The 27,235-nt window shown below is 38.2% G+C and overlaps 1 protein-coding gene across 2 annotated transcripts in view; it reads right to left on the bottom strand.

Annotated features, from left to right (window-relative positions):
- Cntnap3 (contactin associated protein family member 3) overlaps positions 1 to 27,235 on the bottom strand; it is a 184,336-nt gene that overhangs the window by 48,088 nt on the left and 109,013 nt on the right. For both annotated transcript variants that reach the window (XM_087589929.1, NM_001402217.1), the window contains 6 exon segments: positions 22,066 to 22,269; positions 21,228 to 21,412; positions 20,302 to 20,448; positions 8,338 to 8,599; positions 5,833 to 5,976; positions 1,571 to 1,742 (listed from right to left, as the gene is read on the bottom strand). In XM_087589929.1, coding sequence (XP_087446055.1) covers positions 1,571 to 1,742; positions 5,833 to 5,976; positions 8,338 to 8,599; positions 20,302 to 20,448; positions 21,228 to 21,412; positions 22,066 to 22,269 — 1,114 coding nt within the window.

Here is a 27,235-nt window from a genome sequence, read left to right as displayed (position 1 = left end):
CTGGCGACTGCACAGTTAATGTTTAAAGTAGTAAAATTAACTTTTCTCCATGGAGTAGAAAGTAATAAATCCTATTTGTAGCTATAACTTTTACATTTTTAAACAGTATCAAGTTAATCTTGATTTTTGGTTTATTTTGGCTGACATATAACAATAATTGAGGTATTATGTGATATTTTTATCTGTGGTATTACTTGTTGTTGGCAGTGGACATCAAGGGAAAGGGACTAAAGCACAGAATTTATGAAAAATAATGTTCTTCCATGTATGAGCAAATGATTATTTTCAGCTAAAATCACTACAGATATAGACTATTGAGATCAAAACATTTTTTAAAAACTATCTTTGTCTGCTATCCTCCCTGCCTGCCTGTCTGTCTGTCTCTGCTCCACCGTTTGTGTGCGTGTGTGCGTGCGTGCGTGTGTGTGTGTGTGCGTGCGTGTGTGTACACATGCTATGTACATGTGGATGCCAGAGGACATAAGCTGTTTGTCTTCATCTTCTATCTTCTTTGAGACAGGATCTTTTGTTCATCCCTGCAAACGACCGGCAAGCTGGTCCATGAGTTTCAAGAGATTATCTTGTTTTTTGCCTTGCATCTATCTTGCCATAAGAACACTGGGGTTACAATGTGTACTCTAAGTTTTTAATTTATGTAGGTTCTGGGGATCTAAACTCAGATCCTCACATTTGAATGGCAAGTGCTTTATCCCCGGAGCTATCTTCTAGCCCTAATTTTTAAAACTTCAAATGTTTTCCATGTCTTCTTTACTCTTCACTAAGTCTGTTGCAATGAACAGAGGTTCATTCACTTCTAGGGCTCAAACTTCTAGAGAATTTACTTTACATTTATTCTGCAGAAAAGACAATTTCATCTGGTACTGGATTGAAACAGGGCAGCCTCTCCAATTCTTCTGCTTCATCAGATTTTGAGTTGCCAGTGCAGAGATAAAATGACCAGGTTTGGTAACTATGAACCTGTGGCTATTTGATTTAAAGTTCAAAAAAGGGTGCATTGCCTTAAGAAAACTCTTTTAAATATTTCATTTTATGTGTATGTGTGTTCTAGCTACATTTGTATCTGTGATACCTGATGCCCCCAGGAGCCAGGGGAGGGTGTCAGAACTGAAACTGGAGTTACAGATGGTTGTGAGTTGCCATGTGAGTGCTGGGAGTTGAATTCAGGTCCTATGGAAGAGCAGCCAATGGTCTTAACTACTGTACATCTCCAGTCCAATATATTAAAGATAGATTTTATTTGTATATATCTAGGTGAGTATATGCCACACAATTGCATCTGGAGCTGTAGTTAAAGGTGTTTGTGTGCTGCCAGACAAGGATGCTGGGAACTGAGCTCAGATTCTCTGTAGGACCAGTATGACCTCATAAGCTGAGCCATCATTACAACTCCATGAAATATGTCTTCTGATAAAGTAGTCATTTGAAAACACTGTTAACACAGTGAGATACACAAGAGAGTCTTTCTAATCTTCACTATTAATGTGACTATGTATTTCTAGCTTTAAACTTTGAAAAGAGGCATGCTAAAATGACCCAGCAATGCTCTTACCGGTCTATGATGCCACAGGAGTCTATCTGGAGGTCACTGAAGCTCCCCAGCACTCCCTGCTGTACTGCAATAGGATCCACCACTTTGTCACCAATAGAGATGAGCCTCAGGCAGCCCTGGAAGCCTCCATAAGGACTTTCACATCCAGAGCTAGAGCTGTTGTTGGGACAACCTGAGTACAAGCACAAAGACAGGAGAAAATCAGGTATTGAGACAACTGTTTGGGGCTGGAGAGATGGCTCAGCCATTATGAGCTCTGATTGTGCTCTTCCCAAGGTTCTGAGTTCAATTCCCACCAACCATGTGGTGGCTCATAGCCATCTGTCATGGGACCAGATACCCTATTTGGTGTGTCTGAAGACAGTTACAGTGTACTCATATACATTAAATGAATCATATTTTTTTAAAAAAAGACAACCATTTGTTCCATGAGGACTGAAAGCTTCTGCTTGTTGATGCCCTAGAGAAATGAACTTTGACCTTATCTGACACAGTGACAGCCCTCATCAGAAGAAGGGCTAATCTAAGAACACAAGTTAGAACAGATCAAAGGTAAGATAGTAAATTGAGAATTTTAAAAAAGGGAATAAAATTAAGATTAAAAAAATAAAATAAGCAATTTTCATAGTTGTCATTGTTGAACAACCAAGTGAAGTTTAACTTCTTTTTTAGTATCTTAAAATATCAATACACTTTATCATCATTTTGTATACACGAAAGAAGTAAAAATAGAGGTAATATCAAAATAGTTTAAATCAGAGGCTATACTCGGTTTAATAGATGTTGGGTTCCAAATGCTTAATTACCCTAGATGCCTAGAACACATGAAACTCAAGACGGATGATCAAAATGTGAATGCTTCACTCCTTCTTTAAAAGGGGAACAAGAATACCCTTGGCAGGGAATAGAGAGGCAAAGATTAAAACAGACACAGAAGGAACACCCATTCAGAGCCTGCCCCATGTGGCCCGTACATATACAGCCACCCAATTAGACAAGATGGATGAAGCAAAGAAGTGCAGACCGACAGGAGCCGGATGTAGATCGCTCCTGAGAGACACAGCCAGAATACAGCAAATACAGAGGCGAATGCCAGCAGCAAACCACTGAACTGAGAACAGGACCCCGGTTGAAGGAATCAGAGAAAGAACTGGAAGAGCTTGAAGGGGCTTGAGACCCCTTATGAACAACAATGCCAAGCAACCAGAGCTTCCAGGGACTAAGCCAACACCTAAAGACTATACATGGACTGACCCTGGACTCTGACCTCATAGGTAGCATTGAATATCCTAGTAAGATCACCAGTGTAAGGGGAAGCCCTTGGTCCTGCCAAGACTGAACCCCCAGTGAACGTGATTGTTGGTGGGAGGGCGGCAATTGGGGGAGGATGGGGAGGGGAACACCCCTATAGAAGGGGAGGGGGAGGGGTTAGGGGGATGTTGGCCTGGAAACCGGGAAAGGGAATAACACTCGAAATGTAAATGAGAAATACTCAAGTTAATAAAAATAAATAAATAAATAAATAAATAAATAAATAAATAAATAAATAAATTTGGGGGGGGTTGGGGATTTAGCTCAGCGGTAGAGTGCTTGCCTAGCAAGCGCAAGGCCCTGGGTTCGGTCCCCAGCTCCGAAAATAAATAAATAAATAAATAAATAAATAAATAAATAAATAAATAAATAAATTTATTTGGGGTAAATAAAAAAAATAGATGTTGGGTTCTTGATTCATACTAGCTACAAAATGCAGCTGGGTACTCTAATTTATTAAAGACATGTTAAATATTCACTAAATTCATGTTTTAGATGTTATCATATATGTGTATTTGAGATTATTTTAAAATATTTTGTGTTCTGACTTGATAGAAGTATTTACATTGATTTTTCTAATAATTTTAGAAATTAAGTTCTTTAATCATGTGTTAACCAAAGGCTATATTTTACTTTAATGCCAAAAATATGAGGAGCCACCACATTAAATACATGGTGGTAAATACAAATTAGTAGTATAGAATCTTCCATGAAGATAATGGAATAAAACAGACACTTGGCTATTTCTGATATTATAGGTAAAATATGAAGTCTTATCATTCCCTTCAAGTTATTTCCAGCTGAGTTACAAATGCCAATGCTTGTGACACAGTGTCCTTTTATTATGTGGGTTTTTGGAAGTGCAATACTTGTTTAAGAAGCATGAACATCAGGTTGCATCTGGTTTCACAAGCCTATAATCCCAGTTATTCAGGAGCTTAATTGCAAGCAAATTCAAGCTCTGCCTGAGATGTGCAGTGAGTTCAAGGCCAGCATAGACAACTTTATGAGGAACTGTTTAATAAAAGAGAAGTTTGGGACTGTAACACACACACACACACATACACACACACACACACACACACACACACATACACACACGGGTATAAATGATTTAAATTAAGCAATATTATCATATTTATCTCAAAATACAGAAATCTGGTGGCCTGAGTTGTGACAGTCTACTAATGGTAGCACTTTAATTCATATACTGCCAAGTAAGTGAAAGGACAAAAATGACTGCTACATTAGGTAAAGCAAAACTAACTATTTTAAAGTGGCTTTCACTTCCAAGACAACTGCAGGGTACTATGAGATGTCCATCTAAATCACTGGTTCTCAACCTTCCTAACGCTGCAGTTGTTGTGACTGCCAACCATAAAATTACTTTTGTCACCACTGCATAACTATAGTTTTGTAGTTGCAATGAATTGCAATGCAGGTATCTGATATGCAGGATATCTTGTATGCGACTCAAGTGAAAGGGCATTTGACTCCCAATGGTTCACAACCCACAGATTGAGAGGCACTGATCTAAATCAAGGGTCTCGATATTTCAATAAACATGGAAAAACTGAAAGCATTCTCTCTCAAATGTGGAACAAGATAAGGATTCCTACTCTTTCTGCTCTTATTCAATATAGAGCTTGATGTCTTGGGCACGGTATAAAATAATAAAAAGACATAAAAGAGATACATACAACTAGGAAAGGAGGAAGTAAGATTGCAGACTATATGATTAAAGACTTTGAAGACCCTGCCAGAAAACACTCACGTGATAAACACATTCAGGAAAGCAACAAGATACAAATCAGCATTTAAGAACCACGTGAGTTTATACATATATCAATAATAAATCCCATTCGCAGCAGCATTAGAAACACACAGAAATACATTTAAATCTAATTAAGGATGTGAAAGACCCCTACAATAAAAAACTTAAACAGTGGGAAAAGAGATTAGAGAAAACAGCGGTAGAGGGAAAAACACTTTCCATGCTAGGAGACAGGCAGAATTATGATGTGATAATGATTGTATCTATCATAAGACAATGCCTTTTTCTAGGTAAGATGACAATTTATTGTCAAATAAATTGAATTATACCTATCTCTGCCTTGGTTACAAATGAACGAGACTCAGACCACGATTTATTTATTTAGCTTGTGCACAATTATTGGGGGATTATCCCTAAATCTATTTTTCTAATTCGCGAGACTGTCTACTTCCCACATGCATTACCCAAGTACCTGCTGTTGTGTCTCCCCAGGTTATTTCTGCTCCACCAGCCTACCTTCAGGGCACATGCTCCTGGTCCATCAAATCTAATGGAGACCCTCTGTACCCCATCTTCTTCCTCCACTCTTTCTTCTCTTTCTCTCTGCAATCCCCCCCTGCAGCCTGGTAATTCAAACCCTCATGCCTTCTATTCTCCCCAGTAATTGGCTGTTGCCAGTTTTATTTAACCAATAGTTTTAAATCAGGCACCAAGGTTTACACAACAAAGGCTGGCATATGTGAGAATTACTCATCTTGGAGCAGCCAGATCTTGGGGTACAGAATTTAGCATTTGAATACATAGGAGCACCAGACCAACCCCCAACACAATATGATTTGTCTTTATGTCTAGCTTTTAGAGGAGTATTATCTGCTGTGTGGATTATATTATAGCACTTGATGTTGAGAAATTCCATGTGAGCTACAGTGTAGTTTCCTTAAATATTAAGTGGAATGAAGAAGTATTGAAATAGCAAAGTAAACTTTCTTTAGTTATTCTTGTTTGGGAAAATACAATGTTTTGTGTTCTTAGAAAACACAAATATGTTTATTTGAGAAAAGAAAGGAAATTATTTATTATTGATTGATTTTAAATATATATGATAACAAGTCTGTGGTGAAAGGCAGTGAAGATCATTCAGACCCACTGCCCATGTAGTTGAGTTGCCTCTGCTTACCTCCAAAATAGTAAGTGTTGCCCAAGTGAATCCCCACAGACATCAGGGCCTGAGCAGAGAAGTCTCCATCTACCACAAGGCTTAGGTAGCGACCCTCAGCAGTCAAGGAAACTGAGTGCCACAGCCCATCGTTCAGTACGGCTCCTAGAAAAATAACTAGTTACAGACATCTCAATTTTGAAAAGTATAACCACTTATCCAGATCAATGAGTAAGTCAGAGAAGAGCATGATTTATGTGCAGATAGCTTACTGAGGGAAACAAATTAGCCATTTTCTGTAATGAAATGAATCCATTTATTATGACAACATATGAAAATGTTGCCTCTTCTAAAGAATCCCCTGCAGTAAATACTGATCGTGTGCATAGAGTCTCACCTTAAAATTAATTATTCTAATATACATGTCAAAAATCCTTACCAGTGGAATTCAAAATGCAATTTAGTATAGTCCTCAAATGGAAAATTTACTGGTTTCACTTAATCTATCAAAAAGAAATTATTTTAAACAGTTGGAGGAATGAATTTATAAACTGAGCCAAGGGGAGTTGTGACGGGCTTTGAATGAGAGAGATCACTGTGCTTCCATGAGGGAGGTGGCATTCAGGCAAGCATTGTGACTTTCACCGTGCAAGCTATTTTATAGCTGTCAATTACAGGAAACTGACAGCTATGCAAATTTTAATTTTTTATCCATACAAATGCAAATGATTAGACCTATAAGATATAGTTGGTTTGGGAACTGATTTATATCTGTCCATAAATTCATTTTTGCATTACTTATCTTTCAATATGCATGATACCTTGTGTTCTCTTTTTAACTGATTGTGACATCTTGCTCAGTTAGTCATTAATTAATAGGGCCTATTCCTGTATTAAATAATAATGTATGCTCAAGTCTGAATGGACACATTACATTAATAGGTCTGACTTATTTACTTTAAAAATCTTTTTAATTCTTTCATTTCTTTGTGTGTGTGTGTGTGTGTGTGTGTGTGTGTGTGTGTGTGTGTGTGTATGTGCTCCCTCAGTGTGGGTTGTAGAGGCCAGAAGCTGGAGTTACAGTCAATTGTAAACCCTTTCTCATGAGTATTGAGAAACAACTTCCAGACAGCTGGAAAATAGCAAGAGCTCTTTATAGTTGAGCCATTTCTCCAGTCCACACCTATAATTTATACTAAAGAAAATCAGATTCAGTAGAATTCATAAACATTAAGTTATAAATTATTAAGTGAATTAAGATATGGTTTATAGCATAGACTCTATTTTAAACGTGTTTTCATACCATCTTTTGCCAAGAACTACAGCATTTTACATTCAGAGGCAAAATATCAACCTCACAAAGCTATGAGCTGTTAGTTGATTTAAGATATTTTATTAGTTTTAATTATAGTTACTGTGTAAATTAGAACTGCAGAAAAATACTCGCTCAGCGCTACCTGGCATCAAAAATACAAGAACCTAAAACAGTTGTCAGCTTGACCAGCTTGAGAGATGCCCAGCAATGGTGATGTGAACCTAATGTTATGTCTTTGGGGTCATTTCTGCAGAGAACTGACATGTAAGACACTGGTGGGAGACTTTCTGTGAATGTGGGTGACACAGTTAGTGGGCTGAATGTGAACAGAGAAAGATGAAAAACAAGGAAGCTAGTCCACACGTTTGAGATCCGTTCTTGCTGAACGAGTGGTTCTGTTTCTGGGCTGCCCTCGCCCTTCCACATCAGGCTACTTATTATTTCACCTTTCAACATGGACTCAGTGTCAGCAACCTCCAGGAAGCTTCTGTGTTCTCATGTCAGGGATTGTGGACACTTTCAGTTTCTTAGACAGAAGAGGTACCTGCTTTCTGCTTCTCCAGGGTATATAAGGCATTTCTGGATCATGTAGCCTTCTATCATTTCAGTCATTCCAATAAATTTCTTTTTATAATACATGCATATATTGGTTCTGTTCCACTAGAGAACTCTGAGTAACACACAGGCTGACTGGGGAAGTGAATCAAATACCAATCAGCAAAAGAACAAAACTTCTTGGACTTTGTTGGCACCTTTCAAGACAAAGTGATGGTAAAGCCATCATCTACTGTGTTACAGAACATCTCCCCGCCAAAATAAAAATGCACAAAACAAGAGAAGAAGTTAAGAAGCAAGAAGAAAAGTGAATATCTTTATGTTTTGCCTAGTTAATGGAGTTCCCCTGTGTTTCTTCTGGATGGAGGTTGGGTTAGTCAGAAAACAGCCTAAGGATATTACATACATCTTTAGGTGTATTGGGGTTTTATCTGCAGAAATGTGCATTTTTTTATTTTTGTATCTGAACATTTTGGGTCAAAAGATTACTATTGGCTGCATATCACACATGTAAATAGTCTTGAGTAGTCTGAAGAGGAGAGGACAAACCCATGTCTTCAGAAAGAAACATCAAACATCTACTTCATCCTTTACTGATCCTACAGAATGACTCTAAGTTCTCTTGGCTGTCTGTGAGGTTTAGGGATGCACAGTACCTGTTGTGATGTTCTGCAAGGGTTGACCTGGCTCAGAGAGGCTCAGTCTGAGTTTTCCATTCGTAAGAAACAGGACCAAACTTCCTGAACCATGCTCTGGTTGGCTAAAAAACACTCGTCCTGCCTTGTTCCACGTTCGAAACTGAAAAGCAAGGGACATTTTATCTTCCCTTAAACTGCCTGGCAAAGCCAGGTAACTCCCAGAACTCTGAAAAGTCACTGGAACTGTCTGTGGCTGTGGACACGTGAAGGACACATTTCCCTACAAATAAAACAAAAGCAAAGGTGAAGAGTCTTGTCATAGTGATTCTGGCCCATTAAAGATAGAGTTGGTAAAGATGTACACAGATTCTTTTCTTAGCACTTGTTGGGGTGGGGGTGGAGAAATTCTTCACTTTCTAGTTGTCAGGATTGCAAAGGCATTCGATATGTGCTAATTCAGCAAGAGTGTGTTCTGTTGTTATTTTTTTCCCCAGTCTCTTTGCTAGGCTTTAGGGTCTAACAAGGAACAGGACATCTCACTCAGGTTATCCTTCTAAGTAGCATTTGTTCTTTTTTAAAGTGTATTCCTCCAAATCTCTCCTCTACCAGCTCCACAACTTCACTGGTCCTGCCACTAACCAAAGGGCTCATTAAGTCTTTAACAACGTGTATTGGAAATTTCTGTTACTTTTTTTTTAGTGTTTGGAAATTTTCTGATGATTTGCACATGCACCGGGATATTTCTGGGATCTCTGCTTTTTCTACTCTGTTCCTATCCAACCATGTGCTGATTCTGACACGGTAGCTTTTTAGAATCTTGCAATATCTAGCTAGCATGGGCCACATTTTTGTTCTTCTTGTATATTTGCTTTTGGTTTTAATTTTAGGTAGAAAAAAAAAGATACTGCTTTGGTATTTACTCATACTATGAATTTCAGTTCCATAATTAAAAAAATACTCCCACAGTTCTGATTCTTAGTGGAGTCATCTTTGAATTGTTTCTACCAATAGACTAAATATGACTTTAGAGAAAAAGTGTTACTAATATAAGATAGATAAACTAGGGTTAGAATAGTAGTTTGAACATGCCCAACAGTTGAGTTGCTAGCAGACAGCTAAAATTCTCGACCAGACCAATTAAATCCTAATATCCAGAAGTATATTTGGTACGTGGTTTCATTAATTAAAGGCAAGATCCAAAACTTAAAATCCTTTTACAGACAGAATTACATATAAAAAAGCTTGTCCTAATGTGACTAATAATGGATGAGTTTTCATTTTAAAATATCGCCTAGTGTATGTTATAATTACTGTAATTGTTCATATGCATAACTATGAGAAAATTCATTTTTAGTTTTTTTGTTTTTTAATCCTGCTGTAGGATGGTGAGATGACTCAGTGATTAAAGGCATTTATCAACAAGCACAGTTATCTGTGTTCAATCTCTGGGACATGGGGAAGAGAATCAATTCCTTCAAGTTGTACACACACACACACACACACACACACACACAAACACAAACACACACTCACACACACACAGTAAATATAGTATACTTTACAATTCTGTTATCAAAAAAATTATTGTTAGAAAATATTTGCTATGATGAATTAAATGTGATAAGATTAAAAGAGGCACTTTTCATGGTATAAATTTAATCATTTGATTCTTAAATTTTAAATTAGTTGCAGGTATCTTGACTGCATGAATTGAGTTTGAAATGATTGCAGCCATCTTGATTTTAACAGTTATGATGTTTCCTGAGTAGCCCTGAATCACTCCCAGCAAACTATATATACACAAAGCTATTACAGTAGTACATACTGCTGTATACAGAGCTGTTCAGAACAACATTGATGTTCAGAATGTGCCTGTTTCCTTGGTATTACATTAAGATTAATAAAGTATATCCTGACAGGGATAAGATCCCTCTGTTCTAACCAGTGTATGTTCCTCTCTTTCTGACTCAGGTTTCACTTGAGTCTCACCCCTGCCCATAACCATGTTTCTGTAAATATGTATCACAATAAATTGTCAAGTCCAGGATCTGCCCACTTATTTTTCTTTGACTTCATAGAACCATGGTTTTGATTCACATTCACTGGATCCTAATTGTGGTGGACACACAATTGGGGTGTGTTAGTCTCATTGTTCAACTGGATAGCTAGCTGTCTTCTATAACAAATATGATCATTGGATAAATGATAACCCATTGAATAAATTCTAGTAACTAATTTTGCCAAATTGTGAAGTGTTTTTCTTTTTAAATATTGAAGTAACTGCCTTTCTATTTCATAATGAATACATGAGAAATGTATAATTCTCAGAACAGAATTCTTATATCTAACATTTATAGTCTCTTGTGCAACTTGTAAAGAACTTTCTTTTTGTCTGTTTTCTCGTGAAACTCATATCTCTCTACACAATATATTTAATAATTCACTATTTTCTCAGTGATATTCAGGACTGACGAAATATTAAGATAATTGTAATTTTCCTGATTGCCTATAATCAATAATACTATCAATAAATCCATCAGAAATTCAGAATAATAGACATTTTTATAGAAATGGTGCTTATTTTCCCTGTTTCTTTTTTTCAGCTCATTTCCTTTGGCAAAAATATTTTAAGATAGGATAGAGAGGTTAGGATATAAAAGAGATTGTTCTTTTCATTTCACCACAGATTAGAAAATGAAAGATGGACTTAGTTTCACCAAGTGTTACATGAGGAATCTTGACATGGATGCCCATTGGCCAAATATTTCATTGTGGGTAATTTCTGAGAACAGTATTTCCAGGGAAGCTAACGTCACTAATTCGTTGTCTTTTTTTCTCCCTTCATTCAGGAAAAACTTTATATTTAATTTTTCCTGGACAGGAATTTTAGGTAGATGAGAGATCCATTTACCTCTTCCCTTCTCCACCTATCATCTATCTATCTATCTATCTATCTATCTATCTATCTATCTATCTATCATCTATTATATTTATAGTGTTGTTGCATATGTAGAAGCCAAAGGCCAATACTGTCTTTCTTAATTGTTCTCTACTGAATTTTTTAAAGATATGGTTCTTTAACTGAACCTAAGACTCACAAGTAAGCTTACACTGGTCTTGTCATTAAACCCCTACCTTCCCAACTCTGGGATTATAGATAAGCAGTACTGTGCCCAACTTTTACATGTGTATTGATCAAATTTGGGTTCTCACACCTCTGTGGCAAATATTGCTACTAACTGAGACATCTACCAGCCTCTTTATTTACTTATAATTTTTGTTTACTTATTTTACTATTTAGTCATGCGTGTACATCTGGGCAAATATGTGCCATGGTGGCATGTGTGTAGAAGTCAGGGGACAACCTGAAGGAGTTAGCTCACTCTTATCATACGGGTTTCAAGATCAAACTCATGTTTGTATAGCAAGTGTCTTTATCAACTGAGCCATCTTGCTGGCCCTTTGGTTACTTTTAATCTTGTCCCATGTATCTACCATCTGTTGAGCCTTATCAATCTTTCCTTGTTTTGTTATTCATTCATTTTCCCCTCTATATAACCTTTCATGCATCTCAAAGGTGTTTGTCATTTGGGTTACTTCAGTGCATTGCCAGTGGTATTCATAGTAAGTTTCAGGCTTATCTTTTTATTTATTTTCCCCATTCACATTGGAAGTTTCTAATTCTTATCATATACTCTCCCAAGTGATATATTTATCTTGTGGCCTGTTGACCTACAGCCAGAAATATCTTCAGATATACCAATGCATAGTGGCATGTAACAGGATATAAAGTACTTAAAACGTACGGTGTAGTTTTACTATTTGTTGATACTAAGCAAGAGCCTTACCTATAATTTGAAAAATTTTTAATTTAAAACATGTAAAGAAGCTTATTAACTTGGTATGTGGAAGCATTTCCAGTTGATTAGGGAACAGGCCATTAGGGATTTTTTGGGCTCCTAAGAATAAAAATTCCCCAAACACAGAAGACAAGCGAATTCTGGTCTCCATGCAAAAATAGTATATTTTAATTCATATTAAAATGGAACAATTCAGTTTCATGAAGCAAATATTCTCCTAATTATTTTTCATTTTTCCTTTCTGTAAAAAGATTCATTTTATTTATTCATGTGTATATATTTGTGCCTATATGTATGTTTGTGCACATGAGAATAGGTGCCTTTGGAAGCAAGAAGCATTAATCCTTTGGTCTTGGAGTTACAAGTGCCTGGCTCTAAGCCATCCAACATGGGTGCTGGGAACAAAGCTTGGGTCTTCTGCAAGAGCTGTATGTGATATTAACCACTGAGAAATCTCTCCAGCGCCACTTTCTAAATTTTACACATGTTAAAATTGTTATATTATGGCAGCTCTCTGCTCCCAAACCCCGTGGGAGAGAGACCTCACCGCCTGGTCAGGTGGGCACTCCCGAGGCTGCAGAGCGGAGGAGACCACCAACACTGCCCACCCCTGCCCACACCCCTGGCCCAAGAGGAAACTGTATAAGGCCTCTGGGTTCCCGTAGGGGAGGGCCCAGGAGCGGCAGGACCCCTGCGCCTGAGACACCGCCGGAACCTGAAGGAAACAGACCGGATAAACAGTTCTCTGCACCCAAATCCCGTGGGAGGGAGGGCTAAACCTTCAGAGAGGCAGACACGCCTGGGAAACAAGAAGAGACTGCACTCTGCACACACATCTCGGACGCCAGAGGAAAACACCAAAGGCCATCTGGAACCCTAGTGCATGGAAGCTCCCAGAAAGGGCGGCGCAGATCTTCCTGGTTGCTGCCGCCGCAGAGAGCTCGTGGGCAGCACCCCGTGAGCAAACTTGAGCCTCGGGACCACAGGTAAGACCAACTTTTCTGCTGCAAGTGACCTGCCTGGTGAACTCAAGACACAAGCCCACAGGAACAGCTGAAGACCTGTAGAGAGGAAAAACTACACGCCTGAAAGCAGAACACTCGGTCCCCATAACTGGTTGAAAGAAAACAGGAAAACTGGTCTACAGCACTCCTGACACACAGGCTTATAGGACAGTCTAGCCACTGTCAGAAATAGCAGAACAAAGTAACACTAGAGATAATCTGATGGCGAGAGGCAAGCGCAGGAACCCAAGCAACAGAAACCAAGACTACATGGCATCATCGGAGCCCAATTCTCCCACCAAAATAAACATGGAATATCCAAACACACCAGAAAAGCAAGATCTAGTTTCAAAATCATATTTGATCATGATGCTGGAGGACTTCAAGAAAGATGTGAAGAACTCCCTTAGAGAACAAGTAGAAGCCTACAGAGAGGAATCACAAAAATGCCTGAAAGAATTCCAGGAAAACATAATTAAACAAGTAGAAGCCCATAGAGAGGAGTCACAAAAATCCCTGAAAGAATTCCAGGAAACCATAAATAAACAAGGAGAAGCCCATAGAGAGGAGTCACAAAAATCCCTGAAAGAATTCCAGGAAAACACAATCAAACAGTTGAAGGAATTAAAAATGGAAATAGAAGCAATCAAGAAAGAACACATGGAAACAACCCTGGATATAGAAAACCAAAAGAAGAGACAAGGAGCTGTAGATACAAGCTTCACCAACAGAATACAAGAGATGGAAGAGAGAATCTCAGGAGCAGAAGATTCCATAGAAATCATTGACTCAACTGTCAAAGATAATGTAAAGCGGAAAAAGCTACTGGTCCAAAACATACAGGAAATCCGGGACTCAATGAGAAGATCAAACCTAAGGATAATAGGTATAGAAGAGAGTGAAGACTCCCAGCTCAAAGGACCAGTAAATATCTTCAACAAAATCATAGAAGAAAACTTCCCTAACCTGAAAAAAGAGATACCCATAGGCATACAAGAAGCCTACAGAACTCCAAATAGATTGGACCAGAAAAGAAACACCTCCCGTCACATAATAGTCAAAACACCAAACGCACAAAATAAAGAAAGAAAATTAAAAGCAGTAAGGGAAAAAGGTCAAGTAACATATAAAGGCAGACCTATCAGAATCACACCAGACTTTTCGCCAGAAACTATGAAGGCCAGAAGATCCTGGACAGATGTCATACAGACCCTAAGAGAACACAAATGCCAGCCCAGGTTACTGTATCCTGCAAAACTCTCAATTAACATAGATGGAGAAACCAAGATATTCCATGACAAAACCAAATTTACACAATATCTTTCTACAAATCCAGCACTACAAAGGATAATAAATGGTAAAGCCCAACATAAGGAGGCAAGCTATACCCTAGAAGAAGCAAGAAACTAATCGTCTTGGCAACAAAACAAAGAGAAGAAAAGCACACAAACATAACCTCACATCCAAAATGAATATAACAGGAAGCAATAATCACTATTCCTTAATATCTCTCCACATCAATGGCCTCAACTCCCCAATAAAAAGACATAGATTAACAAACTGGATACGCGACGAGGATCCTGCATTCTGCTGCCTACAGGAAACACACCTCAGACACAAAGACAGACACTACCTCAAAATGAAAGGCTGGAAAACAACTTTCCAAGCAAATGGTCAGAAGAAGCAAGCTGGAGTAGCCATTCCAATATCAAATAAAATCAATTTTCAATTAAAAGTCATCAAAAAAGATAAGGAAGGACACTTCATATTCATCAAAGGAATAATCCACCAAGATGAACTCTCAATCCTAAATATCTATGCCCCAAATACAAGGGCACCTACAAACGTAAAAGAAACCTTACTAAAGCTCAAAACACACATTGCACCTCACACAATAATAGTGGGAGATTTCAACACCCCACTCTCATCAATGGACAGATCATGGAAACAGAAATTAAACAGAGACGTAGACAGACTGAGAGAAGTCATGAGCCAAATGGACTTAATGGATATTTATAGAACATTCTATCCTAAAGCAAAAGGATATACCTTCTTCTCAGCTCCTCATGGTACTTTCTCCAAAATTGACCATATAGTTGGTCAAAAAACGGGCCTCAACAGGTACAGAAAGATAGAAATAATCCCATGCGTGCTATCGGACCACCACGGCCTAAAACTGGTCTTCAATAACAATAAGGGAAGAATGCCCACATATAAGTGGAAATTGAACAATGCTCTACTCAATGATAACCTGGTCAAGGAAGAAATAAAGAAAGAAATTAAAGACTTTTTAGAATTTAATGAAAATGAAGGTACAACATACCCAAACTTATGGGACACAATGAAAGCTGTGCTAAGAGGAAAACTCATAGCGCTGAGTGCCTGCAGAAAGAAACAGGAAAGAGCATATGTCAGCAGCTTGACAGCACACCCAAAAGCTCTAGAACAAAAAGAAGCAAATACACCCAGGAGGAGTAGAAGGCAGGAAATAATCAAACTCAGAGCTGAAATCAACCAAGTAGAAACAAAAAGGAACATAGAAAGAATCAACAGAACCAAAAGTTGGTTCTTTGAGAAAATCAACAACATAGATAAAACCTTAGCCAGACTAACAAGAGGACCCAGAGAGTGTGTCCAAATTAACAAAATCAGAAATGAAAAGGGAGACATAACTACAGATTCAGAGGAAATTCAAAAAATCATCAGATCTTACTATAAAAGCCTATATTCAACAAAACTTGAAAATCTACAGGAAATGGAAAATTTCCTAGACAGATACCAGTTACCAAAGTTAAATCAGGATCAGATAAACCAGTTAAACAACCCCATAAGTCCTAAGGAAATAGAAGCAGTCATTAAAGGTCTCCCAACCAAAAAGAGCCCAGGTCCAGATGGGTTTATTGCAGAATTATATCAAACCTTCATAGAAGACCTCATACCAATATTATCCAAACTATTCCACAAAATTGAAACAGATGGATCACTCCCGAATTCCTTCTATGAAGCCACAATTACTCTTATACCTAAAACACACAAAGACCCAACAAAGAAAGAGAACTTCAGACCAATTTCCCTTATGAATATCGACGCAAAAATACTCAATAAAATTCTGGCAAACCGAATCCAAGAGCACATCAAAACAATCATCCACCATGATCAAGTAGGTTTCATCCCAGGCATGCAGGGATGGTTTAATATATGGAAAACCATCAATGTGATCCATTATATAAACAAACTGAAAGAACAAAACCACATGATCATTTCATTAGATGCTGAGAAAGCATTTGACAAAATTTAACACCCCTTCATGATAAAAGTCCTGGAAAGAATAGGAATTCAAGGCCCATACCTAAACATAGTAAAAGCCATATACAGCAAACCGGTTGCTAACATTAAACTAAATGGAGAGAAACTTGAAGCAATCCCACTAAAATCAGGGACTAGACAAGGCTGCCCACTCTCTCCTTACTTATTCAATATAGTTCTTGAAGTTCTAGCCAGAGCAATCAGACAACAAAAGGAGGTCAAGGGGATACAGATCAGAAAAGAAGAAGTCAAAATATCACTATTTGCAGATGATATGATAGTTTATTTAAGTGATCCCAAAAGTTCCACCAGAGAACTACTAAAGCTGATAAACAACTTCAGCAAAGTGGCTGGGTATAAAATTAACTCATAAATCAGTAGCCTTCCTCTACACAAAAGAGAAACAAGCCGAGAAAGAAATTAGGGAAACGACACCCTTCATAATAGACCCAAATAATATAAAGTACCTCGGTGTGACTTTAACCAAGCAAGTAAAAGATCTGTACAATAAGAACTCAAGACACTGAAGAAAGAAATTGAAGAAGACCTCAGAAGATGGAAAGATCTCCCATGCTCATGGATTGGCAGGATTAATATAGTAAAAATGGCCATTTTACCAAAAGCGATCTACAGATTCAATGCAATCCCCATCAAAATACCAATCCAATTCTTCAAAGAGTTAGACAGAACAATTTGCAAATTCACCTGGAATAACAAAAAACCCAGGATAGCTAAAACTATCCTCAACAATAAAAGGACTTCAGGGGGAATCACTATCCCTGAACTCAAGCAGTATTACAGAGCAATAGTGATAAAAAACTGCATGGTATTGGTACAGAGAGAGACAGATAGACCAATGGAATAGATTTGAAGACCCAGAAATGAACCCACACACCCATGGTCACTTGATTTTTGACAAAGGAGCCAAAACCATCCAATGGAAAAAAGATAGCATTTTCAGCAAATGGTGCTGGTTCAACTGGAGGTCAACATGTAGAAGAATGCAGATTGATCCATGCTTATCACCCTGTACAAAGCCTAAGTCCAAGTGGATCAAGGACCTCCACATCAAACCAGACACACTCAAACTAATAGAAGAAAAACTAGGGAAGCATCTGGAACACATGGGCACTGGAAAAAATTTCCTGAACAAAACACCAATGGCTTATGCTCTAAGATCAAGAATCGACAAATGGGATCTCATAAAACTGCAAAGCTTCTGTAAGGCAAAGGACACGGTGGTTAGGACAAATCGGCAACCAACAGATGGGGAAAAGATCTTTACCAATCCTACAACAGATAGAGGCCTTATATCCAAAATATACAAAGAACTCAAGAAGTTAGACTGCAGGGAGACAAATAACCCTATTAAAAATGGGGTTCAGAGCTAAACAAAGAATTCACAGCTGAGGAATGCCGAATGGCTGAGAAACACCTAAAGAAATCTTTAGTCATAAGGGAAATGCAAATCAAAACAACCCTGAGATTTCACCTCACACCAGTGAGAATGGCTAAGATCAAAAACTCAGGTGACAGCAGATGCTGGCGAGGATGCGGAGAAAGAGGAACACTACTCCATTGTTGGTGGGATTGCAGACTGGTACAACCATTCTGGAAATCAGTCTGGAGGTTCCTCAGAAAATTGGACATTGAACTGCCTGAGGATCCAGCTATACCTCTCTTGGGCATATACCCAAAAGATGCCCCAACATATAAAAAAGACACGTGCTCCACTATGTTCATCGCAGCCTTATTTATAATAGCCAGAAGCTGGAAAGAACCCAGATGCCCTTCAACAGAGGAATGGATACAGAAAATGTGGTACATCTACACAATGGAATATTACTCAGCTATCAAAAACAATGAGTTTATGAAATTCGTAGGCAAATGGTTGGAACTGGAAAATATCATCCTGAGTGAGCTAACCCAATCACAGAAAGACATACATGGTATGCACTCATTGATAAGTGGCTATTAGCCCAAATGCTTGAATTACCCTAGATCCCTAGAACAAATGAAACTCAAGACGGATGGTGAAAATGTGAATGCTTCACTCTTTCTCTAAAAGGGGAACAAGAATACCCTTGGCAGGGAATAGAGAGGCAAAGATTAAAACAGAGACTGAAGGAACACCCATTCAGAGCCTGCCCCACATGTGGCCCATACATATAGAGCCACCCAATTAGACAAGATGGATGAAGCAAAGAAGTGCAGACCGACAGGAGCCTGATGTAGATCGCTCCTGAGAGACACAGCCAGAATACAGCAAATACAGAGGCGAATGCCAGCAGCAAACCACTGAACTGAGAATAGGACCCCCGTTGAAGGAATCAGAGAAAGAACTGGAAGAGCTTGAAGGGGCTCGAGACCCCATATGTACAACAATGCCAAGCAACCAGAGCTTCCAGGGACTAAGCCACTACCTAAAGACTATATATGGACTGACCCTGGACTCTGACCTCATAGGTAGCAATGAATATCCTAGTAAGAGCACCAGTGGAAGGGGAAGCCCTGGGTCCTGCTAAGACTGAACCCCCAGTGAACTAGACTGTGGGGGGGAGGGCGGCAGTGGGGGGGAGGGTTGGGAGGGGAACACCCATAAGGAAGGGGAGGGGGGAGGGAGATGTTTGCCCGGAAACCAAAGAATTATTATTAAGTATTAAATAAATTAAAAAAAAAAGAATTGGCTTTATAAATATAATTGTTCAACAACATTTGAAATAAGGGGTATAATAATGTGAGACAGTGTACAATACAAAATTCATCATGTAATAAAATTTAAAATAATTAAAAAAATTGTTATATTACATGACAGCTGTTTGAAAGATAGGAGCTGATTTTTAAAAGTATTGTATTAAACAAAGCCCTAAAAAGAATCAGTCTTGGCTGGGGATTTAGCTCAGTGGTAGAGCGCTTGCCTGGCAAGCACAAGGCCCTGGGTTCGGTCCTCAGCTCTGGATAAAAATTAAAAAATAAAAAGAATCAGTTTCCCCGTATTGGCTCCTTTTATGTCAACAAGGTAGAGACATCTAAGAGAAGGGAGCCTCAGTTGAGAAAATGCCTCTGTGAGATTGGGGTGCAGCCAACTGTGTAGAGCATTTTCTTAACTAGTGATTGATGTAGGAAGAGCTCAGCCATCCTTGGGCTGGTAGTCCTGGATTCTATAAGAAATCAGGCCAAGCAAGCCAATACTCAACACCCATCCATCAACATCATCTTCTACCTCTAGGTTCCTACCCTGACTTCCTTTGATGATAAACAGTGATACTGAAGTGAAGCCAACTAAACCTTTGTTCATGGTGTTTCATTACAGGCAACAGAATTCCTAACTATAACTTTCTCCCTCTCCTTTCTCCCTCTCCCTCCTCCTTCTCTTCTCCCTCTCTCCCTCTATCTCTCTGTCTCCCCTTCTCTCCCTCCCTACCCCCTCTCATTCATGTACACATATGCACAGGTACAGTCATCAGGAATGTATGTGGATGCCAAAAGCCAGTGTTACAATTTCTTCCTCAATCACGTTTCCACCTTACTTTTTGAGCCAGGGTCTGTGACTGAACCTGGACATAGCCATTTTGACTAGCCTCCTGGGTTGTGAGCCCCTGAATAAATTTGTCTCCATACCCCGATGCTAGAGTTATAGGCATGAACAACCACACTCAACTTTTGCCTGGGTGCTAGGAGTCTGAACTCTGATCCTCAACATTTGCACAGCAGACTTTACCCAATGAGCAATCTCCCCAACTAAGAACAATTCTTAAGCGCAAAAAAGGGTATCAATTCCTTTTCTCTTCTTCCTTTTTATAATCTCTTACCTTAATTAGGATTTGTGGTTCATGTTTCTTGGCCAATTTAATAATATTGACTCCATTGTAATAAACATTTTCTAAACACCCATGAAAATTTTTATGTGGGGATGTCAGCAAATGTCCTTCAGGCATCAGAATTTCTCCAAAGCTGATCTTAGAAAGAAAAACAGGAAATAAATAACATTGTTTAGCGATTTTATGATGATCTTTTAAATCACTTTTGATGAACAGATGTTGTCCTTATGAATCTATTTGTCTCACCATAGATTTTCTTGTTTGCTTATCTCACATAAAGTATCCTGTTATCATGATGTGTTTTGACATCCTAATTTCTGATTAAATTTGCATGTAAACTTAAAGAAGTAACCTTTTCGCACCTAGGAAATAATTGGGGCTTGGTGAACTTAATGGTCAGTTTCTTGGGAGTTCACTGTGTAGATTTGGCTGGCTTTGAACTTGCAGAGATATGACAGCCTCTGCTTTCGAAGACTTTGGATTACAGATTGCAACACTCCAACCTAGCTTGAAACAGTAATTTTTTAAATGTAAGACTTGGCCTGACGTCCATAAAATACAGTCACTGCACTGAGCACTCTCTTGCCATGACAAGTAAGTGGAGGTAATCAAAGTCCATATAGGGTATAGGACTAGGTCTTATAGGGACAAACCATTTATCCCTGATAGATATTGCAGCTTTCCTGGTGTGTTACGACTCTTCCAACATTGCCTTTCAAAGAACTGGAAAGATTCACGTTATTTAACAGTGTGATTTAGATACCTATTAGAGAAAATTGCACAAAAAAACTTTTAAAAGCTAAGAGATTGTTTATGTATAAGGATTTGTCTCTCTGAATTACTGCAAAGTAGCATTTCTGTATAAGATTCATATTTCCAGATTATAATTTTAGCTAAATTACACAATGTCTAACAACCTCAAAATCAAGATCCAAGTAATTGGATTCCTTGTTCACATGGACATGATGTGTGTATTTGTCCAGGGTGAAGTTCACATGGTAATTGAGGATCTCAATGAGCACAGAGTGCCAGTGCCAGTCATCCAGAAGGCTGCCTAGGGTGAAGTTCATGATAGAATTAACAGGGGGCAGGTTTCCATTGCCTTAAAAAGGAAAAACAAAACACTGAGTTAGTTCTTTAAAAATCACACTTCCCTTTTGAAAAATCAGCACTTTAATTTATATCCATCCTTCCATCCTAAGCAAAGACCATCTGATTTTCTCTTCCTTTTGGACATAAAATCTTAACATGCATTGTGACTTGTTTAACTTTAATTATTTGCATGTGTCTGCATCTGTGTGGGTGTATGTATATGTGTGAATGGACTTGGAGGACAGAAGGGGAAGTTGGATCTCCTGGAATTATAAGCAGTTGCAAGCTATAAACCAAACCAAAACAAACAAACAAAAAAACCCCCCATCTCTCCAACCTGATGATTTATTTATTATTTTATTATTATGGCATTCAGATTTTTTTTGCTGAAACCTCATCATCAAGACTATCTGAGGGTTTATGTACACATATATACTATATGCAGTTATTAGCAGTTCCATAAAATGTGCATTTACTCTTGCCTGTGATGTTTTTACTGTGTATTCGTCATTCCAGAATAATTATAGCAATGCTTCCTTTAACTCTCAAAGGCATTCTGGATTAATGATAAACTATATGGTTCCTTTACCTAGCTGAAAAGGTCAAGTACCAGCAGATGTATTTCCATTTGAACAGATTGTTTAATTATAAGTTTTTTTTTACCTGAACTAAGATACACAACAAGCTTTCCCTTGATTAATTCCAAAGCAATGTGATTCCCATGTCGTCCTTTTCCATGGAATATAATCCCACTGTTCTGCATGCCTTTAAATTTCAAAGAAATAATCTCTCTTATTGGTCTTATGGCACCTTTATCAAATTTGTAGAGCAGAGAACTTCGTCCATCAAAATAAACCACTTCAGATTCTAGGAAAGAGGATATTGACAAATAATAATACAGAAACATGCTGTTTTCAAAATTTAAAAAAGGAGAAAAAGAAGGAATTGTCTTTGGAAAAAAATCTATTTGTTCAGTAAATAAAGATGCACAAAAACCACAATAAAATATAAAGCTACTTAGAGCTATATTCAAGCCAAGATGACATTCATTTATCCTACTGATTTCTTTAATGTATCACTTAAAACAGTAATATATAGTTATCAATTTCATCCAAAATATGCCAAATAAATGTGACTAATCATCCAATTAATTTATTTTATGTAGCCATTATTTGAAAAAATTAGAAATCAAAATTTCTCACATTGGATTAGTATACTTTTGTGAAATTAGCATATCAAGTACATAATGAATACATCTCACTGTACATATAAACTAAGCAATTACTCTGTTATGCAGTTAATTTTACATGCATGATTAAGATGCAGAATGCTTGTCAAATTCAAATGGCATAATTTGTGATTATAAGACAGTTATAAGCCAAAGGAAACACTAAAACAACTGAGCAAAGATTTTCACATTTTAGCAACATCATTATCTCTATTTTCCTTTGTCTCCAGAAAGAGTTAGAGGTTTTATTTTACTTCTTTTAACTTTACTAACAAAAAGTTTCATTCCTGAATATGCCTTGTCATCTCAAGATGTTGCTTTGTGCAATTTGTCTCATTCTCACCATGACTACTGTTCCTTTGCAACAATGTAATCTCTTCCAAGGAGATTACATTGATACAATGATAAGGATATCAGCGAATACTTTTGTTCAGACAAAATATAATAGACAAAACAAAACCAAAAGACTTTTTTTTTAGGGAAAAATGCTTTGAGCAACATCTTTGAAACTTGTTCTTTTAGTAACAAAAATTATTATATCTCAAAATTTAATGACATATTCTTAGCTCATAATGTGTATGCTACTGAAAATGAATTAACAAATAAAAATCTCAAGCTTAACAGTAAATAATACTCTATTCTGTGAAGTAAACACATGATAACATGTAGCAGAGCAAACAAAAATCATGTTTGGGATAGAGAAAGAATTAACTTGGCAACAATTCATTTTCACATCTCTCAGAAGTGATCATCCCACCTAAGGAGCAAGCTTTGAAGTCTAAGAATCAGAAGAAATCAAAGAGTTGATTGTTTCCTCACTTATCCACCAGAGTCATTGTGATGGTTCGTATATGCTTGGCCCAGAGTGGCACTATTAGAAGGTGTGGCCTTGTTGGAGTAGGTGTGTTACTGTGGTGTGGGCTAATCCTAATCCTAGCTTCAGATGAAGATGTAGAATTCTCAGCTCTGCCTGCAACATGCTTGCTTGGATGCTGCTATGTTCCCACCTTGATGATAATGCACTGACCCTCTCAACCTGTAGGCCAGCCCCAATTAAATGTTGTCCTTACAAGAGTTGCCTTGGTCATGTTCACAGCAGTAAAAGTTCAAAACTCTTATAAGTGCAAAGGAGAGTGTTTGTGGCTATAATCAATTATAAACATACATACATACATACATACATAAGTAATCCACCACAACATATTTTTGTACTAAAGCACTAAAACAATAGTATTCAGCAATGTATTTCTTAAAGTATTTCACAAGAAACATTTAAGAAATAATAGTGCATCACTATTAGATCAATGATTTTGAAAAGATGATGATACATGGGGCTGAAGAGATGGCTCAGTGCAGTAAATGTAAGGAACATACAAGCAAAAGTACCCGAGTTTGGATCCCGGATCCTATGCAAAAGGCTATGCATGTGTCCCAACACATGCGAACAATCCTATCACTAGGAAGGCAGATGAGAGAATCCCTAAGGTTTGTTGGCTACCAAGTCTATCCTTGATGTTAGTCTCTGGCCTCTAAATGGTACACACATGCATATGCACTCTCTGTCTTCCTATGTTTTGTCTCTCCCCCCCATTTCTCTCTTTTACACACACACACACACACACACACACACACACACACACACACACACACACAGAACAATAATAATAAATTTAATTTTTGCTATGTAAGAGAGCATCGATTTTCAACTTCCATGGTTATACCTGACTAACCTGAGGCTGAGATTTACAAGTGTCTGTACTTACATGGCTTCTTGTGAGATGCTGGTCATCTTCTTCCCAGGCTTTCTCCAATCAATCCCTGTTGACCTAGATCTTATTCAGAAGAATGCCTATCTCATTTTCTCATGTTAGAAGACTGAGAGTTTAGAGGTGATATGTGAAGATTACTAGTGCAATTATTATATCACTGTACTTCTCCCAAGAACACCAGGAAAAAAAAGCTAATAGCATATATGTTTAAAGGTTTTTAAGTATTCATTCCTCTAAGACAAAGGACTTTGTCACAGACAGATTTCATGTGTTTAGGAAGAACTGTGTCAGAAGTAACCTCACCAACATCCTTGTTATATCTTCATTCAAGCAACAGTCACCAGACACTCACCATGTGCTGAGTGAAATGGAACATAACATTGAAGGCAATCGATTGGGAAACTCACTATAGAAAGTAGGGCTGAGATACTGAAACATGACCCTGCTGCACGTACAGCATGATGTAATGGCGTATATGCATTTAGATGGTGTGACACTAGTGTAAATGGGTATTTGGTTTAAGAGTGCATAAGAAAAAGAGCTACAACCCTCAGCCTCTTCCAAGACATGAACTCTCTGAAAAGTCAAAGTAGAAACAATTTGCTTCCTTGAGTTGTTTCTCCTTTTCATTTTATTTATTTTTTTAATTTTTTATTAGATATATTTCTTTACTTACATTTCAAATGTTATTCCCTTTTCCCATTTCCTGTCCATAAGCCCCAAACCCCTCCCCTCCCCCTCCCTCATACAGGTATTCTCCCCATGTATCCCCCTTACTGCCCTCCCCCCATATTCCCCTGCACTGGAGGTCCAACCTTGGCAGGACCAAGGGCTTCCCCTTACCCTGGTGCCCCAACAAGGCTAATCTCTGCTACATATGCAGCTGGATCCCTGGGTCAATCCATGCATAGTCTTTCGGTAGTGGTTTAGTCCCTGGAAGCTCTGGCTGGTTGACAGTGTTGTTTTTATGGGGTTGCAAGCTCCTTCAACTCTTTCAATACTTCCTCTAATTCCCCCCCCAAGGGGGTCCTGTTCTCAGTTCAGTGGTTTGCTGCTAGCATTGGCCTCTGTATTGGACATGCTCTGGATGTATCTCTCAGGAGAGATCTATATCCGGTCCCTTTCGGCGTGCATTTTTTAGCTTCATCCATCGTATCTACTTTTGGTGGCTGTATATATATGGGTCACATGTAGGGCAGGCTCTAAATGGCTGTTCCTTGCGTTGCTGCTCTAAACTTTGCTTCCAAATCTCCTCCTATGGATATTTTCCCCCATTTTAAGAAGGAGTGGAAGCATCCGCATTTTGTTCATCCTTCTTCTTGAGCTTCCTGTGGCCTGTGGATTGCATCTTGATTATAAGTAAATAATGGATAATTTAGTGACTTTTTCTGCAGAAGGTACTTTGAGTTAGCTGTTACTGGTAAAATTATATTCACTAGTGGTAATTTGTGAACTATCTGCATTTAAAATTTTTGCTAGTAGCAACTTTTACCCTATAGCTTGTATTGCAGAAGTTAACAGTGCCTATAAATTCTATGACAGCTTCACACAGTCCACGGACGGGCCCTTCTCAGGTCCAGGTACACAGCTTTGATGCCTCTGGTATCGATCTCGAGCCCAAGGAATGAGAGAAATGGCTTTTTAGGAAGGAAAAGTCCCATCAAAGAGCATGCTCTGCTTTGAAGTCAGTACAACTGAAGTTGTTTCAGAGTAATAGGAAGACAAAATAATTTCATAGCATCAAAGAGAAATTGTAAATATCAGACATCACAGCTACCACAACAACGGGCACAGTTAGAGATTCAAGACAATGCCTTGGTGAAAGAAAACGACCAATGGGAGGAGGGAAAGGAAGTGGGTAAGGCACCACCGTTACAATTAATACTTCATAGAAACACTAACAGTAGAAACGTGCAGAATTAGGAAGTTAATGGGATTGTATAGGGAGAGGTTTAATAATAAAACAGAGATATAATATACTTTGTGAATGGTAGTTTATTAATATGCCTCAGAAATTAACACTTTACATGATGGAAGCAGAAATCAGCAGAGAATGGGAGTGAGCACCTGTGAGTGAGAATTAGGTACAGCCTGGTACGCCCTAAATGGGCTAAGACACTCCCAGTCAGTCTATTCTTTGCTTCTTCTATAGTTCTACATGTTCATATTTCACTTTTCAAAACCATTTAATTCATTTAATCTTTTATTTTTGAGGCAGGGTCCTATGTAGCTTAGGGTAACCTCAAACTCACTATGTAACTGAGAATGGCATTGATTTCTGATCTTCCTGCCTCCACTTCCCAAGTGCTGGGATTACATGCACGTGACACTGTGACTTGTACTAGAGATAGAACACAAGGACTCAGGTATGTTAGGCAAGCACTCTGCCCATTAAGTGACATCCACAGCCCATTAAAAAATGAAGTAAAGCATGGAGAAAGAATACTTGCATTGGGTGAGGAATGGATGAGAGATGTTTCCAAATCAATGCTCCCCTTGAACAAAGGAAGCCTGGATATTTCCCTGGGGAATTCTGTACGTATTCATATAGGAAAGTACATTAATACTAGGCATATTACCAGCATGCTCAGTTTACATCATATCTCAAGAAGGAAAAGTTGGCAGTCTTAGGCATGCTTAGTTCCGGGTTATATAATTCATGTTTAAATGTTAAAGTGGGGAACAAGAGCTTGTGGATGTGCTCAACGGGCATTGTGAAAATGACAGGAAGACTTTGGACTTGCTCAGATGTGTCATAAAGATGGTGGCATACAAGTATACTTCCAGATATGCTTAGCTGGCAGATGGAAATACCTTTCAGCATGATCGGCTTCTG

Source organism: Rattus norvegicus, chromosome 17 (genome assembly GCF_021556685.1).
Source record: "Rattus norvegicus strain SHRSP/BbbUtx chromosome 17, alternate assembly SHRSP_T2T, whole genome shotgun sequence".
Classification (NCBI taxonomy): Eukaryota; Metazoa; Chordata; class Mammalia; order Rodentia; family Muridae; genus Rattus; species Rattus norvegicus.
Note: the sequence above shows the minus strand (reverse complement) of the source record. Positions and strands in the feature narration are given on the sequence as shown.